Here is a 20,986-nt window from a genome sequence, read left to right as displayed (position 1 = left end):
ACATTGCTTTTAGAAATATGCAATATATTGTGTCGTGCTGAGCTCATTTTCCATGCTAAGCTCAAACGTTTCTTATTTCTAGGAATGATAGAGCATGGTCTTACTGACTGTTCACAGTATCGACCAAGAAAAAGCATATCAGAAGATGCTGTCCAGCAGGAAGTCTCACCTCCTTCGGATTATTACGTTTCTCTGTCTGCTGTCACACTTTTGAATTTTAATGTTGGAATGGTTGAAGAAGGTCAGAAGTTGTCAGAAAGTCAAGAAGTACATTCTCAGAGGGCAGATATGCCTTCATTCCAGGCAGAAAACAATCACAGCGAAATGCAGGCCAGTGAGCAACATTTGAAACCTCCTGCACGCACTTCTCCAGAATCATCTGAGAGTGACTGGGAAACTTTAGATCCTAGTGTCCTAGAGGATCCAAATTTGAAAGAAGGAGAACATGAAATTACTGCAGTAGCAAGGCAGACTAAAATCCTTCCAAAGGAATCTGCAGTCTCAGAAAGCATTCCAATTACTGTACAGCCTCAACCTAATGCAGGGCATGCAGTGCTTGTTCCTGGACTTATATCTGGTTTGGAAGAGGATCAGTATGGCATGCCATTAGCTGTCTTCACCAAGGTAATAAGTTCTTATTGTAACTTGCAGATGAGCTAATATGAATTCAGGAAGTTAAGGATTGTCGCTTTGTTTCTGTTTGCTGCACAGTCTCATTTTTGGACAGTGAATGCCATGGGTCTGAGTCATAATGGCTTGAATGAGTTAGGAATATCACAACATTTATAAAGAGGTGAAATATCAAATCAAAGCACCATTTTCTGGAAGTTCAAGAATAAGTGATAGTTTTAACTTGTTGGGGCAAAAGAGAAATACAAAAATGTGAGGAGAAAGAAAAGATGTTCAGGCACATGCAGTCTTTCACCTGTCTGTATATAAGAGGCAGCTGTGATGAGAGTGATGGCAATATCCAATGTTGCGAGGCCCTTGGACAACTTGACCAGAGAAGGTGTTTTCTCCCTCAGAGGAAGCAAAGAGCAGTAGGGCAAATAAACTGTACTATTTTTAATGTTGTTTAGTTGCAAGGTTGAGCTAGGTATCAAAAGAGTATCAAAATTTCAGTGCTGGCTGTAGTTTAGAAAGGCCCATTGTGGACTGAAGGCTCAACTTAATGACTTTGTAGCTCTTCCCTATAGGAGGAATTCATTCAAAATCTTGTGAAGAATTGAATTGCCAGCATGATGGTCCAAAGGACACTAGGAGTCATGGACAAGTGAAGAGGCCTCAGAACTTGTGGCTGAATTCTTGGCTACTATGGCTAATTTGTTGTTACATGCCATCAAATTGTATTTGACTTAGAATGATCCCCAGGAAGTTTGGATTGCCAAACAGATATTTGAGTCCAGATCTCGCAAGTTCTAGAATAGCACTCTAGCCATACTGACTGTCTGCTGTGGCTAATAGCTAGTACTAACTCTATCATGAGGAAGTTAAATCCTTAAAAATCATTTGTACTATAAGATTGTGCAAGTCAGAAAATGTCAAACAATTCTTAATTATTTGATTTAAATGCTATATTTTTTCCAAAAATGAAACATGAGTTGTCCTGTTACTTTGATTGTTTTGAAGGACTAGTCAACATTAGAAGTTAGCCTTAATATTTAAACCATAAGCAACATTACTTGAAGTCGGAGACAAGTTGACAACACCTACTTTCCAGGAGAGTTGGGGTGGCATACTGATGGTTTTATGTGTCTCATAATTTCATCGCGTACCACGTGATTGCTGTGATGTTTTAAAAGCTTTTATATCCTTCAATGTTGCTGGATAACTCAGAATATCTTTTTAACTTTAATGTTAGTTATCACATACATTAATCCCATTGATTTCAAGGGATCTACTCCAGTAGGGACTGACACTGCATTTAGTCCATACTGGTCAAGCTTGTGCTTTCTTTCTATTATCCAGTGTCTGTGTGGCCTTTCAAATAAACAACAGCTGGAAGCAACCATAAGTTACTGATTCTGTATGTAATTTAAAACATCCTTTAAACTTAGTATAATTTACATGAAAGCACCTGAACAAAGAATTTTTTAAAATACTAAACATTCCTAGAAAGTGCTGGCATAATTGGTGGCACAAGAATAGAAACCCTGTAAAGTATAGGAAGCATAACCGCCTGCTCTATAATCTAGATTTTGTGATGCTCTCTAACTGAATATCCAGACAAAAAGAAGAACTATACTAAACGTGAAAAAAAATCCATGGCAACCTAAAGACTATCTTACATTTCAATGTGAAAATATTCACTTTTTCAGACATATTGAAAATAGACGTGTTGGGAGAAGTGGATATATCCACCAAAAACACTGAAAAACAAAAGGTAGTCCTTAAAGTGCCATGTTTTGTTGGTTGGTTGGATGGATGGATGTTTCTGATGCTCATTAGAACTTTGAAGTATCTTAAAATATCAGTTCCCCAGGCTCAGGTTTTTCCCCTCACAACTGGTCTCCTCCACTCTCTTTTCCAGGGGTATCTTTGTTTGCCATACATGGCACTGCAACAACACCATCTCCTTTCTGATGTAAGCATTCGCGGTTTTGTTGCGGGAGCCACCAACATCCTCTTTCGTCAGCAGAAGCATCTAAGTGATGCTATTGTAGAGGTATGACTCTTCTCTCTTTACGCGTTTGTAAAAATGGTTCCAGTTGCACTATGAATGTATTTTGAGCAGTGAGATAAGGTGCATATTAGGCACAATAAGAAGCTGATTGGAGAAGGCTCTTATAGTCTAACTAGCAGAAATGCCCAGCTTCTCAAATCCCCTAACTCCACTCTCACCTCATTCTCTTTACATGCACTTTTCTCCTTCTGGGAAGAAGTCACAGAGGGTCTCAGTGTCAGGCTGTTTCCTGTGCCTTCCACACCACTCACCCCAGGGAAATATTTCCAGGGACTCCTTATCCCTGGAAAGTCACCACACCACCAAAAATGAAAATGGCAACCACACTAGTCTCTGATGGAGGTGGAAGAGGAGGAAGTGGTGGAAGGGGCTTGCCCTGATGCTCCAAGGGGTGAGGATTCTTCTGGAATGAATGAGATACAGAAGCTGGAGGGATCTGGAAGGGAGGAAGGTGTCACGTTCCCCCATGTCCCTTGGTTGTTCCACCAAGCAAAGGCACAAGCTACGTGTCGTTCAGCTGCCACCAGTTGATTACATTAACTTTATTCACTATTAATGACAGGTCCAGACGAGGTATCATTTCAGAACCAAGTAGAAATTGTTTATTGTTACAGGTGATAACAGTCCAGTCAATCTTGTTAACTCTCCTGCTTTATTGTGGGCAGCCCTTGTGTCTACATAGCAGTTACTCTGAAACAGAGAGAAAATATAATAGTTTCTTCTCTTTTTGTCCGAACATTCACAACATATCGCCCCAACCAAGGAATGCAGTCCGTCTCATGACTCTACGGTCTATACTGCTGTTAATTACAGTACAAGGAAAAACATTTCCTTATTGTAAGGAGTGGAAGTAGTTGATAGGTGATTGCAACTACCTTATACTCGTACATACATACTTCAGCCATCTAAAACACACATATTTAATCGATAAGTCATTGCATTTCAGTCATCGCCAAATGTTGGTGTGGCAAGTTGGTTACATTTATATCTTGCCATCCTTCCAACAATCCCAAAGTAAGTCCATGGTTATCTTCCTTTATATTTTATACTTACTACTGCTCTGTGGGGGGGGGGGGGGGCAGGTCACCCAGGGTTTTTCATGGCTTAATAGGAAATAGAACCTGAATCTCCCAAGTCTGAATCTAACCACTGCACTGTATTGCACAAACTGTCAGCTTTTGCTCATAGTATTAAAAAAATGAAAAGTTCATTTAAAAATATAACTTACATCCCCCCCCCCCCGGCTGTTTTTCAACTTGTGATTATTCTGAACAGATTGAGGAAGCTCTCGTCCAAGTCCATGATCCAGATCTCAGGAAAATTTTGAATCCTACAACAGCTGACCTGAGGTTTGCAGATTTCTTGGTGAAGCATGTAACTGACAACAGGGATGATATATTCCTAGATGGCACTGGATGGGAAGGAGGAGATGAATGGATTCGAGCCCAATTTGGCTCATATCTCCATGCATTGCTTGCTGCTACTCTACAACCAGGTATGCTCTGTGATATGTTTTGTTCAAAGGTATGGGTATATTCTTCTGACAAAACATTGAACATTGAATCAGGGAGAGTCACATAAGAAGAGAGCAAACAGAGATTGGGAGTGGGATGTGGTCCAGTAAGTGCCCAGAAAGGAGCCTTGATGATATGTGAACATGAAGGGCTGCTTGTCCCCTCTTTCCCATTACCATCCTGTACATCTGTATGTTTGCTACCCAAGAAGCAAGGTATTGGCTCTTAAAATTCTGAAAATGGTTATTCATGGTTGTGTAGGACACATGTGTTGAGTGAGTAGGGGCAGTGTGTTTTAGTGCACTAGATGGATTGCATCTAACATTTGTATTATGCATCATCTTGATATATCTGACTTGTGGCAACCCAAATAGGTTTTTAAGGTATGTGAATTATTTAAGGAATGGCTTACCATAACCACCACCCCATTGAGTTTTCATGGCCAAGCCAGAATTTGAACCCAGTCTTTATTGAAAGAACATAAAAGAAGCAACAACAAAATAATAGCACAGGTCTTTCACTAGAAATGTATAATCTGATATAACTGTAATCTGAATCAGATTAGACCACACCAAAGATTGACATTGGAGGCTTGTAGAAAATACCGTATTTTTCGCTCCATAAGACGCACCTCCAAATAAGATGCACCTCATTTTTAGGAGAGGAAAACTGGAAAAAAAATATTCTGGCAAATTCATAAGGCAGTAGCAATAGATAGATGTTGTCACATCAATTACCTCAAACTTCTTGCAGTGTACAACACAGTGAGAGCTTTTGAACAATTTGTAGTTGGCAAAGTTATTCCAATAGCCACAGACAACAACACTACAATGCTTTATATCAACCACCAAGGAGGAACAAAATCCATGTCTTTCTTGCTACTAACAGTACAGTTTTGGGACTGGTGTATTCTCAAGCATGTCATTTCACAAGTCATACATGTACCAGAAGTGGAGAATCATGAAGCAGACTTCTACAGCAGGATGACACACAATGAGTGGGAATTACAGTACCATCTCAAGTTTTAACACTTATAATGAATTGTTATTGCACTGAAAGAGATGAATAAACAGATTGTTGCTGGGTAGTCAATAAGAGCTATGATGAAGAAATCACCACCAGCACAGGTGTAAGCAAACAGCAAAGCATGCCTCACTTCCACTCCCTCCCTTCCTCCCTTCCTTCCTTACAGCAATAAAGTTTTTTCTCTCTCCATCATTCAGTTCTTTACTTTGCAGCATGCAGCATGTCCACAGAAAGTGTGCTTACTTTTATCAGCTTTTTGCAGCTGATCCTCCTGTTTCCTCCACTCTCTAATCATTTTTTCAGATGAGGAGGCCCAAAATGTCTCTGCACTGTTCACTGTTTCCATACTCCTTAGCATATTTTACTACCTCTAGTTTAAAAGGAATGTTATATGCTAGCCTTTTCTGCTTTGCACTGGTAGAATGAGTTCCCATACTCTGCAACAAAAATGTGCCCCTTATTCATCACATCTACTGCCTGCTTCCTTTTACAAATATAATCTCAAAGCAGCACAGAATCATAGAATAATGGAGTTGGAAGGGGCCTATAAGGCCATCAATTCCAACCCCTGGTTCAATGCAGGAATCCAAATCAGAGCAGATCTGACAGATGGTTGTCCAATTTTAGAGACTACAATAGGATAAAATACAGTAGCTGGGAATCACAATGAAAAGATAAAATCTACCAGCAATATTGTAGAACAACAATGATTAAGAAAAACCAATAAAAACAGGGGGAGTGACACCATGCAGCTTTTGTTAACACAAAAATACTACTAAAATTTCTATTTCCAGTTGTGTGTGTGTACATGTGAAATGATATTTATGAAATATTGGGTTCTTAAACCAATTTTCAAGATTTCAAAGCTTTACTTGAACATATTCAGATCTGTGATTCAGATGTGCCCTCTGCAATTCAAATTGCCTTGCTCCTGATGAGTCCATAAAAACTGGACTCAGTTAATGTGGCAAGCTAATACACCAAATAAAACTTGTAGCCCTAGTGGTAATATATTAAGGAAAGGAGTGTTAGGTCCCTTTTTGGTTTCCCTTTTGAACTTTATTCTGCATGTGCTCAGTGCCTTTTTAATCATTCTGTGCTTCAGAATGAAATTTGGCTAACAATACACATTAGCCTCCCCCCCCCCCCGGTCTCTTAATGTTTTAAATATCTGCAAAATTACTTCTATTTAGGCCTAATTTATGATGAAGTGATGCAGCTTCCTGCAAAGCTCTGAACTACAGAGAGCTATTCTAGCAGGCTCTCAGTAGTAACTTTATCTTCCCCTCACCATTCTCAGGCCTGTTTTAACTTACTGCCAATTTTAGAAGCTTTTGTTTCTGTCCTCTCTCCCTCTCCCTCTCTCTCTCTGCTTCTCAAAATGTCTGGCTAGTCACATGGTCTAACTTCTCTGCAGAAGGTGAAGGGAAAGAGACTCCTCCTTCCTGCTTTTCTTCTCCAATAGAGAAGCCTACTGGGTGATGCAAGCAGGCAGATATGCTAATATCTGTGCACTGGAGGATTGTGGGAGGAACATCTAGCCCCTGATGGGGTTCCTGTGGGGCACCCCAAAACACTGAGTAGCTCTCCTGACCTCTTTCAGGACTGGGGCTGTGCAGCACTGTTTTGATCAGGAGGTACAGCCGGCGGTCACCATGCCTTTGGGGGATAGTGCACACAAAGGGCCAGGAGGCTTAGGGGCCATTCAAACTCAGACCTAGCAGGGGAGATACCATTGTTGTAAAAGTGGTTTTCCCAGGGTAAGGCTCATCTATTGCACTTTGGATGAGCTGACCCCTGTGATTTCCCCAAATGTGGGAAAGTCAACTGCCTAAGTGGGAGACTGTGTTTGTGGTTTCCCTTGGTCTTTCTAGAACTATCCTTTGGTCCTTGGCTATTTTCACTGCTTGCTGCCATAGGCCTGTTTGCCTTGCTGGTTTTCCAGGTGGGCTGCAGGAAGCAGATCCTGGAAAGCTAGCAGTGCAGAATGGTGAGGTCCAAACAGAAAGCAGTCTCTGCTACCAGTTCAGAGGCCTCCCAGCATGGCAGTGGGAGGCTTTTGGGTGGTGGTGGCTGAGCCCTGGGTTACTGTATTCACTCCATAAGATGCATGTACTTTCCCTCCCACCTTTTTGGAGAGAAAAAGTGCATCTTATGGAGCGAAAAATACGGTAAGTCTTGTCATTCTTACTAACATTAAAAAAATTAAAAGGAATCCGTGTGTTGAAAAAGTCATCCTGGGAATGTGGTTGTTTAAGTAATTTGAACTGATGTGTTAATTTTTGCATTTGAGCATATTCTGTTTCTCCATGCATGTAAAGATAAATTACAATTTCCGTGCCATAAATCAGAATTGATTTGATGACATGATTATTGTTCCCAGTTTGTGGCAATTTCCAAATGTGGTGCCACACATAAAAAAAATCAACTGTGTGAATTAGCAATTTGTTTTTGCCTGAAAATAGGAGAGAAGAGCTAGATCTGGTAACCTAATAATATTGCCCTGTGATTAATTCTGTTTCTGTAAAAACTCTGGACCAGAACAACTGGACTGGAGGACATGTTCACTACCTATGAAAGTATGTACTGTACCAATATTCCCACATTTCCTCCAACAGGATAAACTGACTTCTTTAATGATATAACTTAAACAGAGTGGTGTAAAATACCATCTGTGTAGATAGAATGCTCTTTAAATTTGAAAATTGTTCTGAGAGGAGCCTTGTCCAGTAGAACCTGTCATTTTACATCAGGTATGGTCATCTGCAAATTGCTGTCCCAAACAACTTTGGGACCTAATTTACAGCCATAGTGGGATTCAGTTAGTATTTTGAAGCCAGCCAATGGATATTTTCTGAGGCCAGTAGCAATGTTTCAGATTCAGTTAATTGCCTAGTGTCCTGTATTTTCACTGCTTGGAGGGAAGAAAATTGACAACCTGAAATATTTGAAACCAAGAAGTTGCTTAATTTAACAGTATTATCCCTGATTTGAGGCAAGAACTTTTATACAAATCTCTTAATTGATATAAATAATAGTATCCACAATTTAAATTGATTCCATTTGTCAATATTATAAACTAAAGGATGGCTAAGGAGGGGAGTCAATGGGGATGGAACAGAAAACAAAATATTTTGCCAGTTTTTCCAAATTTTTATTGCATTTCTAAGGAATGGGTTAGTTATCTGTGATATAAAATTATATTTTATAGGGAGAAATAAAAGTACTTTCAGTTTTTCCTGATCTTGGGAGTTTATTTCCTCTGGTAGTTATGTTGGAGATTGGGAGCCAATAAGAATATGAAATATTTGTTTTATCTGGAGTGCTACATTTAAAATTTTGGACCCCCCCCCCCGATCCTCTGTTTTCTTGATTATAGAAATTTGCTGCATGAGATATTCTTGACTTCTTGGAGATGTGAATAAAATTCATATATATAATTTGCCAGCATTTCAAATTAATTGAGTTTCAAATGAGTTTTTCATTGCCCAACTTCATATCTGTACATTATAGTTAGGAACCGGTATGTGTGATCTTGACATTGTTTCCATCAACACATACTTCAGAGTTTTTTCTAGTCTTACTCTTCTGATTTCTTGGCTGCAGTCTCCGTTTGGATTGGTGATTGAACTGAGGTATACAAAATGTTTAACCACTTCTTCCTTGTCAACATTAAAGTTATGTTATTCTTCTGTAGTCATGATTTGTCTTTTTAATATTGAACTTAACCCTTCTTTTGAACTGTCTTCTTCCCCCTTCCTCAGCAATCATTTCAAGGCATTAGTATTTTCTGCCAGCAATATGGTATCACTTGCATATCCTACGTGATGTTTTTTCCACCATTTCCCACTCTTCCTTCCTCTGAATGTTCTCCAGCTTATATATGCTCTGCATATGAAGTGAATGGATGGGTAGACAAAATGCACCCTTGGCCTTTTGCCAGATGGAAACCATTCAGTTTTTCTATATTCTGTCATAACAGTATCTCCTTGTCTACAGTATAGGTTATGCAATGAGTACAATCAAGCACACCCATTTCTTTTAGAATAATCCATAGCTTTTAATCCATATAGTCCAGTGGTTCTTAACCTTTGTTACTCAGATGCTTTTGAACTGCAACTCCCAGAAACCCCAGTCAACACAGCAGGTGGTGAAGGCTTCTGGGAGTTGCAGTCCAAAACTCCTGAGTAACCCAAGGTTAAGAACCAGTGATATAGTCAAAGGCTTTCCTTTAATCTATAAAACACAAACTGATATTTTTGTAAAATTCTTTGTATTTTCCAGTAGCCAATATATATTTGCAACATGGGCAGGAATCCAGTAGTAAGTTGTAAACTAGAGTTGGCCTGTTGAATCAGTGAGGATTTGATAAGCCAACTTCTCAGTGAGCCTATTGTAGTTGTGACTCGCTACTGGATGACAGCCATGATCTCCAGTGCCTCTAACTTTTCTGAATCCAGAACATCTGTCATTTTTCACTCCATATATTATGAAATATTTGGAATAAAAACATTGAGCATCACTTTGCTTTCATGGAAAATTAGTGCAGTGATCCTACTATTACTACAGTCTTTGGCATCTCTTTTCTTGGAGAGTAGAATTTATATTCAACATTTCTAGTCTGTGAACCATTATTTTGTTTTTTGTTTTTTTGCCCTTTTCAGGTGTTTGATAGATTTGGACTTTGTAGCTTGAACTAGGTCTGTTTTACCCTCTCTTCTCCTGGTAATATATTTCTTCCTATTGCTGTCAGAACACTTTTCACTTCACTTTTGAAAACTGCCAGTCTTATTAATAGGATTCTTTTTCAAAGGAGTCTATCATTTTTCCTGTATAGTTCTTCAGTATATTTTTTCCAACTTCTCTTTATTTTATCCTGATTAGGTGATCTATTTCTCAGTTGATCCTTCAGCTTCTCTACTCTTGGTTTGAATTCTCCTTTGTTTTCTTGGATCTTATGGAATAGACTGCCCCTAGCATACACTTTTGTTGTTGTCGTTCTGTTCTGCCCCCCCCATTAGAATGCTTCTCTTTGTTCCCACATGCAAGTTGCTGAAAAATTGTATTGTATTTAGGATTTGTCACCCTTTACTTTTGCTTCTTGTATGTCATTAACAATGTTCAGTTTTCTCAGTCACTCATCAGGACTTGTCTTTTCTTTTCACTGCAGGAAATTTCTTTGCATTATTTCCTGATTTTATTTCTAGTTTCAATTCACAGGTCTTCTGGTTTATTGTCAGTTACATAGGCTTGGTAATGCTAAGCTGTTCTTTGCATTGACTTTAAATTGAACAAGAATGTTATGTAAATTATATTTTGGCACTATGATTGTTTTAAGTACAGTATTTTTTTTTACCTTTATACTAGTCTTTTATATCAGCAGTTCATAGTCTTTACCAAATGCTGTTCCTGACCTAGTTTTTGCACACAAAAGTTCTTGCTTCAGTTCTCCATCTCTTCAAGCTATTCCCCTGCGCCTTTGTCACCTGTTTGCTTTTAAAGGATGCTGTTAATTCCTTTTGATTTTAAACTAAACTTCCTTTTCAGTCCTGTGATATTTGTTGTTTTGTTTATAGAAGTCTCATCTGATAAAACTTTTTACACATAAACAATGCATGGCAAAATTCCAATTCTGGCAATGGATTCCATGGACATTGAAGCAACTGGACATGCATTAATTCTTGTAAAAGAAAAATGAGTTGCTTCATTGAGTTTCAGTAAGGAAACATGTATATGTAAGCTTGTTACACTTGGCTCTGTACTTCTCTCCTTTTTGTTAACCCAGGCACAAAACAGGCTTAGAAACTAGTGTGACATTTCCATTCAGACTTATGCCATACAAAGAGACTGTAGCACTGAAAAGCAGCTGTAGTGCCAATGCTTGTTATGACCTATGAGTAATTAGGGGTAGAAAAATAGCAAGACAACCAGCTATAGTGAAATTCTCCCTTCTTGTTACTCTCAGTACAGTACTTCTGAGTTATATATATCTTTTTTTGCAGAACATATATTTTGTTTTAAAATGCATGCATGCAGTGTGTAAAGCATGGTAGATTCACTTAGTTTACTTGTTTTTTATTAATCAGAAAATGAAAAAATATTATCAGATTTTGGGACAGCCTTTGTAGCAGCTTGGAAAAATACACACAATTACAGAGTATGGAACAGCAATAGACATCCAGCTCTTGCAGAGGTAAATCCTAGGTAAGAAATATTATCAAATATTATTATGGAGCAGCCATAGTTTAGGGTCACTTAGTTGAAAACGTAATCGGTATTGAAAGGCTAGGCACACTTTGACAATTGCTTGGTAAATAAAATTCCTGATTGCCTAGGAAAACGCATGTAGGAAGCATACAAATCATTCATTTGGCTCAAATGATACTGGCACACAGCCAAATCCAGTGAGTTATGCAGCAGCATGATATTTGGTCAGTGATCCTTGACTGGCCGATTCTCTAGTGCTGGCCTAGTCAGGAAGCTCCTATCAATAAAATGACTTGAGAAACTGCAATTTGTGGATCACTTACATTTTAAGGGCCTTGATTGCAAAAGCAGTCTTACTATTGTTGAGATATCTTGTGAGTGGTTGGTTGGTTGGTCGGTTGGTTGAAAGTTTTTACCCTGCCTTTCTTCTTGAAAAGGACCTAAGGTATCAGGCCCAGAAATGAAACACTCCTTTTTTTAAAGACACCCTGCCCCCCCATGTCTTTCTCAGTGCTTGTTTCAGAGGGTGGGGGCCAAATCCAGTTGTTAGTGCCAATTAGATTGGATTCACTCAATCAGTGGGGCTGGTTAAGATATACATAACTCCCATTGATTCAGCGGATATACTTTAGTTGGAACTAGTAATTGGATGTAGCCAATTAGGTTTCCTTGAAGGCAAAGTACCCTCTTAATTTTCAGCTTTGTTGGGCAGGGCTCTGCCTCTCCTGCACACAACTCCACCCCCTGTACGCGCACGGGATTCCGTTACAACCAGAACCAAAGGGGCTGGGTGGAGGAGGAGGAAAGGTGTGAGGAGGCAGGCAGAGCCACACACGCAGCCATGAAACTTAGAGGGATCTTTATCTGAAGGCCATTCTGCAGTCAGAATTTAATATGGCACTCTGAATACTGGAGAATTTGCAGGTGCTTTGTGTGTGAAGTTCTGAAGTCTAATATGAATCTAAATATGACACATTCCAGAGAATTAGCTTTCAAAATAAAACAGGCCAGGCCCTTAGAGTCTAATATACCTGTGCTATGGATATTGCTTTGACCTTCATATTGGTTGGCATTTTAACGTTTTAGGTTCAGAGGCTTTCTGCCTTAAAAGATTGCTTCATTTCAAATCAGCTTAAATTGTTTGGATGTGGAGAGGCTCTTGTTTCTATTCACTACATACCATAAAGTTAGTAAAGAAGGGAACTGTCAAGCATTCTGAAATGAGCGCCTGAAAACCAATGGACTTCAGAACAGTGAGAGAAGAGGGAAGATAGACTGGAGGCAGAAGGAACAAATGGGGGAATAAATTCAAGGAAAAATTGGATGTTGCCTGGGCAAAAAAAAAAAAAAAATCGAAGGCAGATCAGTCTAAAAATTTTTGTACTCCTAAATTGGATCTTCTGAAAGCTATTCTGTGCTAAAATGTAAAATATGAAAATAAAACATGGGTTTGTTTTAATGTGGTCTGAGGAGTGGATAATGACATGTTCATGTTTTTTTTGGTATGATTGATAAAAGATCTCAAATTTTCATTTTGTTTCCTTTTCTGTTTTTCTTTCCTCCTGCCTTTCTCTGAACTACTTCTTAGTCATCCATTCCAGGGCCAGTACTCTGTTTCAGATGTAAAATTAAGATTATCACAGTAAGTACTATGCCTGAATATGCTTTAATATGTTTGTTTGCTGAGGGTTTTCTTTATTTGGGGCTTGGTATCATGGGAAGTGGAAACAGAATTACTAAACCTATGCTAAATATTTGCCATTTAAATCTAGTTTACTGGAAATGGCAGAGTTCAGCTGACCTTTCCTGTTCTTCTGCCCTTGTTTAGTTCTGTTCAGAATAGTGAACGGGGTAAGAAGATTGGAAATGCCATGGTAACTACTAGTCGGAATGTTGTACAGACAGGAAGAGCTGTAGGTAAGAATTCCTTTAACTGCAATCCACCATTTGCTGAAAACTGCATGCTTCAAACTAATTAACTATTCTAAATCCATGGTTGCTTTCAGGCAAGTTAAGAGTGTTGGTACATAGAGCAGTAGGACAGTGGAACCAATTACCTCGAGAGGTGGTGAGTGCTCCAACACTGGAGGCATTCAAGAGAAACTTAGACAAGCACCTTGCAGATATCCTTTGATTGGTATTTCTGCATCGAGCAGGGGATTGGACTTGATGGTCTTATACACCTCTTCCAACTTCACTATTCTATGATTCTAAGATTCTATATCTTCACACATGTGGACTTAAATCCTGTTGCTTTTTACACAGGCAGAAGGCAGGTGGCATAGCATCCACTCTTTTCCCGGTGGTAATTAAAGAGTCTCTACCAAGCTTCTGGAGTGTGTCCAAGCCGACAGGTGCTCTCCCCCTCCCCCCAATGAATCAGAATGCCTGGAAGTGAGTGAATGTTACGCCAGCTGCCTTTTGCCTATATAAAAAAGCAAGAAGATTTCAGCCATTTCTACCTTGTAATTGAGAAATAGCTTGAAAATAATTGAGCCAGTGATGCCTCGCAAAATGAAATTAATTCGTTCTGCGAGTCATGTCGTCTTGTGAAATTTTAGTCTTGCAAGGCGCGGTTTCCCATAGGAATGCATTGAAATTTAATTAATGCATTCCTATGAGCGAAAAACTCAGAAACAAAAAAAAGTCAGAACAAAGTCATTTACAGTACCAGATACTGTAGACTGAGCCCACTCCTCACGGTGCCTTGGTAGCCCTGGAACAGCCGGACTCTGTGTGACCAGAGCGCCGAACAGCGGAGAGACGGCAGCCATTTTGTGGTTGTCTCCGCTCCCCCCCTGCGGAGGGAAAAAGCAGGGGAAAAGGGCGGGAACTTCAAAAATGGTGCTTTTCCCCTGCCTTTTTCCATGCTGGGCAAGCCCCAGGAAGCCTCTGAAAGCGGCGCTTGCCCCAGGGGAGCCCCCCCCGTGGCCAGTGCCGCTTTCAGAGGTTCCCCGCCAGTCCTCTAATGATGCTGGAAGGACTGGCAGGGGACCTCTTAAAGCGACACTGGCCGTGTGCCCCCCCTGCCCCCGTAGCAAGCGCCGCTTTCAGAGGCTTCCTGGTGCTTGACCAGCATGGAAAAAGGCAGGGGAAAAGTGCCCTTTCCCCCTGCCTTTTTCCGTGCTTGGGAAGCCCTGGGAAGCCTCTGAGACTGAGCACCGAAGAGCTGAGAGTCGGGGGTGGGGAGCAGAGATGACCACAAAATGGCTGCCGCCTCTCAGCTGTCCGGCACTCTAGTCACACAGTCTGGCTGTTCCAAGGCCACCAAGGCACTGTGAGGAGCGGGGCTCGGTCTACAGTACCTGGTACTGTGACTTTGTTCAGACTTTTTTCCAAATTTTTTCGCCCATAGGAATGCATTAATTAAATTTCAATGCATCCTATGGGAAACCACGCCTCACAAGACGAAGTTTTTTTCCTCTTGCGAGTTACCAAAAAACTCGCAAGACGCTTTTGTCTTGCGAGGTTTTTTTTGCACGAGGCATTCGTCTTGCGAGGCACCACCGTATACGTTGAACAGAAGAGGAACAAGAAGCTTCACTGACAACAGTGTTAGTCTGCTAGTGACAGTGAGCTGAAATCAACATAGCATAGCTCCAACTCATTACTTTTCTTTCTGCTCCTACCCTCCCATCTTCCAATCCAGAGCCAGCCATGGGTGTTGAACTGACTGGTTAGGTACAAGCTATCAGGCTTGTTTTTTGTGCTGAAGTTCCTTCTTATCTTAAATGCTATAGTAGTTATTAATATAGCTCTCCCTCCCCCTTTATCATATCTGATCATTGGCCATGCTGGTGTGGCTGATGTGAATAGTAAGTAGTACAAAACTGGCTGATGTGAATAGTGGTACAAAACATGAATGACCTTGATGAGAAAATGTAACTGGAGAATGTTCTTCCTATGGAGATTTGTCACAAAATAAAAACTTCACTAGAAACATTTGTTGGCTCTTTCAGCACCCAGTTCATATTCCTTTCCTCTATTTTAAAAAAATTAACCAACATGAGTCTGATACAACATAGATAACATTTGGCTCAATACACAGTCTATTAAAATGAGATGCAAGTCCCAGTAATACCCGTACATGGCAATCCTATGTATGGGAATTACTATTATGGGAATTACTTCTGAGTCAACTTTCATATGATTGCATGATGTCTCCTCACTAACTGGAGACATCATGCATTTGCCTTTACTTAACCATTCCCCCACCCCTTCCCTAACCTTTCTCTTTAAAATACAGGTCAGTCAGTTGGAGGAGCTTTCACAAGTGCAAAATCAGCAATGTCCTCGTGGCTTTCTACTTTTACCCAGTCAACACAAAGCCTTGGAGAGTAATTGTTCTGCATTGGACGAAACCCTTACATTTATTTTGAGAATGAAACCAAGATGTCTTTTAAAATATGCACATTTCAACTAGCATGACGATGACAAATGATCTTTAAACCTGTCTCGCTGGATGTCATAGTTTGCATTAATGCCTCCTTGTCTTTAAATCTAAGTCTTCTCCTAGGACAGGCTTTATTTTCCAATGTATGCTGGTTTTGGATGGTGGTGATTTATGTAAATGTTGTATTTTAAGTCTGGTTGTCTAGACTTATTTTAATAGAGTAGAACTGAATCATGCTCCAGCTTTGAGGCAGAAAATTTGACTTTGGGGCTAACATTTCAAAACATGATATTTATATAAAATCTTTGTATATATGCATACTGTCACATACCACCCCTAGATAGAGAAGTAACTTCCTTTCATTTCAATGCAACGTATTTCCAATCTAGGGAAGTAAAGGCTTAACCGTTCAGCTTCAAAACAACTAAGGTTATAATGATGATGCAAAGGGGGTTTAAATAAGCAGCATTGCATTCTCAGTCTAATCTCCCAATGAAAGCTGAAATGTTGCTTAAACCATTTTGCACCCCCTTGTCATTTTACATCTTATAAATCTAGCTAGCATTCTGTTTTTAACGAGTAATTTAAAAGGTTATAGATAAGAGCAAAAGCTAGAACAATTTAATCATCAACTGAAATGCAAAGCTTCTTCAGTTCTTTGACTGGCTTTGTTGCTTGTTTGGAACAGTTGCCTGGAAAACATCTCAAGAAAATCAGCTGTGTTGAGCAATTTACATATTTTCCCTTTTCCATAGTATATATGTAAACTTACATTTTCTTTAGATGCCTACTGTGTGATTTGATGTTTCCTTCCACTTGGACTATATTCCCACAGTAGGTGTTGGGAGACTTTCACCAGTAAATAACTTATAACCATGCATCTACCTCTCTGGCACAGTTAAGACTCCAAGTACAAGAGTCAGCAGTGTGTTCTTTTTCTTCCTTGCTGCTGTAAACTTTTGTAATTCATTGTATGGGTTTGTAGAGATTTGAGAAGTAATTGTAATATTACTTAGATATATTGCATTAACAGTAACTGATGCTCCATGGGTCACAGGCTGTTTATCATTGATGTGGGGGCACCCTAATGGGCTTGTAACAGAAGGACACTGCTTAGAGCATCACAGAAATTAACAAAGAGAAAATAATTTCAATGCCTTGGAACTTTGAAATAGCCTCTCTCTCTCTTTTCTCCTTTTTGACTTTCGGGCCTAACTTGAAGTGACTTAAGTAGAAGAGGAATAATAGACATAATGTCAATGTAGCTTCTGTCTGCTGTACCTAGATGGCAAGTATTCTTGTAAGATTCTGCTAGTGCTGCAACTGACAGAATGTACCCCTACTAGAGAGTCCAAAAAAGTCCTGAACCTCTGGAAGGATTTTTGTACAAACATGCCATATCATATAATTTTCATATAGAGCTATCACAGAAAATGTAAGACATGTATACCTGTGTGCCTAGTGCAGACAGCTACATTGCTGAAATATACATGTTAGAAACCAGTTTTAACACACTAGAAATAGGGATGCCTACTCTTCACACTTCCTAGACTCCCACAGAGTAACCTTTTATGTATACTGTTGCACAAAAGTGATAGATGCTTTGGTGTATCCTCTTTATATAGTAATGTGTTTCCAAAGTGTTAACTGCTCTTTTCTAACTTAGCATTTGCAACAATAGAGCCAATATCTTGTACTCTTGGGAGAAAAATTATCATATTTGTTCTTTTTTGTTGCTAGTGCACTTTTCTTGTCCAGTGAATAAACTACTAAATTATAATTCAGTCCTTCAACAACAGGTGTAACCTCCATAAAAAGAAACATTTTACCTGGTAGTTTAGTCAGAATTACGATCTCTATTGCCTCTAGAGTTAAAGGATACATCATGATAGCTACTGCCATGTAGACAAGTTTTTAATAGAAATAGTTTTTTTTTCTTCATCTAACTTCCCGGTTTTCATCCTAATTTAAAGAGAGCACGTGATAATACCTACAGAGTAATAGCATTCTCTGTAATGAAAATGTGGCAGAACTCTTAGGATACAAGATGGAAAGATGCTTAAAAGTAACAGTTCGGTATCCAACAGTTTATAGTATCCACCTTTCTTGAGTAAATAGCCAGTACTTTGGATACTGTTTGAGCATGTTTGTAATTATACTTCAGGGAAAATATCTGGCATTACTTAATTATGTAAGTAATACTGTCAGTAGTTTATAAATATCTGTGCTAATAGTTACAGAGGTACATAAGACTCAGGAGCTAGCCTGAGATATATGGAACTAATTGTAATTGGCACAGTGTGGTATGTACTTTTATAGAATTGCATAACTTTAAGTATCCCAAAAGACTTATTTTAAGTTTCTACATTGACATCTGAAAATTAATGTGCTTTGATACATAGAGGAGGGCACTTATTCTTAATAGTTTTCTTTCTGTTATACCCATTAAGAATTTACTTTCAATTTTGGGCCATGTTCATAAACTTTAAGTCTAAAATGATCAGTAGAAAATTTGTTAGAAGTGGGTGCACTGTTTTAAGTATTACAGATGGAGAAGTACCGGTTAATATGCCATTGTATTATGGGATTGGCATTCACTGATGTTGAAAACAGGCTAAATGCAGCAATGAAGTGCTGCTCTTAGTATTCAGTCCTGTGTAAAAGAATTCTGCTTCAGATATTGTAGGGGTATTTCTAAAAGCTGAGATTAGAAAACAAACTCCTGCTAACTTTTAGAAATGGGTTTTAAAGGCTGGTTTTAAAAGTGTGCAGTCTACATGTGGTGCGATTATATGTGCATGTAATCTAACAATAGATTGTGAAATGTACAGTAAGACTGATCAGGTGCATTGTTACACAAGGGACAGGAATATTAAAATCAAATCACATGTAAAAGAATGCACATTAGCTCTTTGGAAAACTGGCATAATTATTAAACCCCCAATATTTGAATGAGTACCCTAGGATTTGCTCTATGAAAAATTGAATGTTTTGAATGCAACACTCTGCACAGTGTAATATCTGATGGCTATTGCAGGGATATTATGCAGTGTTAGACCTTTTTATCCTATCTATAAGTGGTTTAGGATCAAGCTGCTACCTATTTTATGAGAAGATATGTGTTCATGTTTGTACTACAGAATGATACATTTGCATAATGTACATACAAGATATTACTTTTATGTTTCTGTATATATTTGGAATGTGGACCGTATTACAAAATGAAATAGGCTAGAAATATCTTTCCCCTTCTTACCAAATGTTGAAGACATCAATTCACTCAAGGCTGGTTTTGGTGAACAACTAAAAGTTGTTACCTAATCATGGATTTTAAACTGAACACAATATATGGAGGAAAGAAGATTGCTGAGTTTAGCTACTTTTTCTTCTAATTTCACACTGCAAAGAATATGCTAATGTGTTCAAAAGACTATTAATACTTCTTCTGTATATTTTGTTCCAAGAAATAAAAGAATTCTTGTTTTGCTTCAGTGTATTTTCCTGCCAATAAGTATCTACTGCAAAAGACACAGTATGTTCTGGAGGATTGTGCATGAACTTGCATATTGCTCTAAGATTGTTCTGGGATATGGAGAAACTAGAAGTGGGATTCAGACTGGCAGCTTGCTCTAAAGACTGGTGGTAAAGGGGAGCAGTGACCTAGGAGAGCTTATTCATGGCCTAGGAAAAACACAGAAATGAAGGACAGAATAATATCTGAATGTGCCCCTTGCCTTGTATGTTATTGGCAATTTGAAAAGGTTGTTAAGAGCTACAAAACCGTGTACAGTTAAGACTTTGATACAGTACTGCAGAAAGCAGCACTGGGTTTCCTACAAGAAAACTTAATTTATGAGTATTATAGTTTGTAGCTATTATTTTTACTTTTTTCATATACTATATATGTTTATTTTATTATTTTGCTAATTTGAAAGCAACATTGTTCATCTTTTGTTCCTGATCTATTTTTTGTATCATTACATTGCCCTATTTTCATCAGCTACATTGTGAATTGCAAAAAGTGGTATAAATGCTACATTGCTAAACATTAGCTACAAATCCTAACCATTTTTTTTTCTTGTGATTAACTTCCCTAATGAGTAGTTTTAACCAGTATGGACAAAATCTAAAAGAAAGTAATCCTGGGCTGTTCTGCATTAGCAAATTAGATAGACTCTAATATTATAGGAATAGAATCATCCTCATGAAAATACAACCTGTTACTTTATATGCTGTGCCACAACGATTACTCATTTATGAAGACAGCCTGCTATTTTTACTTTATTGCTCATTCAAGACTTGTGTCTAGATGAGATGAGTTAGATTGTCAGGTAAGAGATGCAGTGGTGCCTCGCACAACGATATTAATTGGTTCCAAAAAATTCATCGCTGTGTGAAACCATCGTTCTGCGAAACACCATTTCCCATAGGAATGCATTGAAAACCGGTTAATCCGTTCCAATTGGAACGGATTGCCGTCCTTAAGTGAAAATCGCCATAGGAAACATCGTTGAGTGAAACCCGGTTCCCCAATTGAAATGCATTGAAGCCGACTCAATGCATTTCAATGGCTTTGCGAAGTCCTTTTTCGCTCCTGTAAAAGTGTCTTAAACTGTTAGAAACCTGTTTTAAATGCTTGCAATCGTTAGCCCACCTCCTGAACCCTATGCAAACTTAATTTGGTGGTGTTCTGAGTCGTCGTTAATTTTTGGTGATTTTTTGTTTTTTCTCTCATTGAAATGCATTGGACGGACAGTTCAATAGAGTTCAATGAGAGAAAAAACAAAAAATCACCAAAAATTAACGACGACTCAGAACAACACCAAATTAAGTTTGCATAGGGTTCAGGAGGTGGGCTAACGATTGCAAGCATTTAAAACAGGTTTCAAACAGTTTAAGACACTTTTACAGGAGCGAAAAAGGGACATCGTTGAGTGAAATTCCCCCATAGAGAACATCGTTAAACGATGGGGGAAATTCCTCAAAGAAACCCATCGCTGTGTGAATTCGTTGTTGTATGAAGCAATCGTTGTGCGAGGCACCACTGTAATCTCTCCTGCTGTTAAAAAAGAAGAGATATAGTCAAGAACAAGGATCGTACATTACACTTGGCCACAAATGCAATTTTTAAAAAAGAATTTGGAATGAACAAAGATGTGTCAC

The 20,986-nt window shown here is 38.8% G+C and overlaps 1 protein-coding gene and 1 pseudogene across 1 annotated transcript in view; both read left to right on the top strand.

The window, feature by feature from the left end:
- The window catches only part of AVL9 (AVL9 cell migration associated), a 46,458-nt gene extending 27,144 nt beyond the window's left edge, over positions 1-19,314 (top strand). Inside the window, exons 10-16 of the mRNA XM_073003792.2 lie at positions 83-624; positions 2,531-2,665; positions 3,959-4,178; positions 11,310-11,427; positions 13,019-13,072; positions 13,259-13,347; positions 15,677-19,314. Of these exons, the coding sequence (XP_072859893.2) occupies positions 83-624; positions 2,531-2,665; positions 3,959-4,178; positions 11,310-11,427; positions 13,019-13,072; positions 13,259-13,347; positions 15,677-15,771 (1,253 nt within the window). The 3' untranslated portion in view covers positions 15,772-19,314. The remainder of the gene's footprint in view (positions 1-82; positions 625-2,530; positions 2,666-3,958; positions 4,179-11,309; positions 11,428-13,018; positions 13,073-13,258; positions 13,348-15,676) is intronic.
- On the top strand, positions 6,933-7,085 carry LOC140701532 (U1 spliceosomal RNA; annotated as a pseudogene).
- Positions 19,315-20,986: the final 1,672 nt, after the last annotated feature.

This window comes from Pogona vitticeps, chromosome 6 (genome assembly GCF_051106095.1).
Source record: "Pogona vitticeps strain Pit_001003342236 chromosome 6, PviZW2.1, whole genome shotgun sequence".
Lineage (NCBI taxonomy): Eukaryota > Metazoa > Chordata > Lepidosauria > Squamata > Agamidae > Pogona > Pogona vitticeps.
This window is presented reverse-complemented; position numbering and strand designations above follow the sequence as displayed.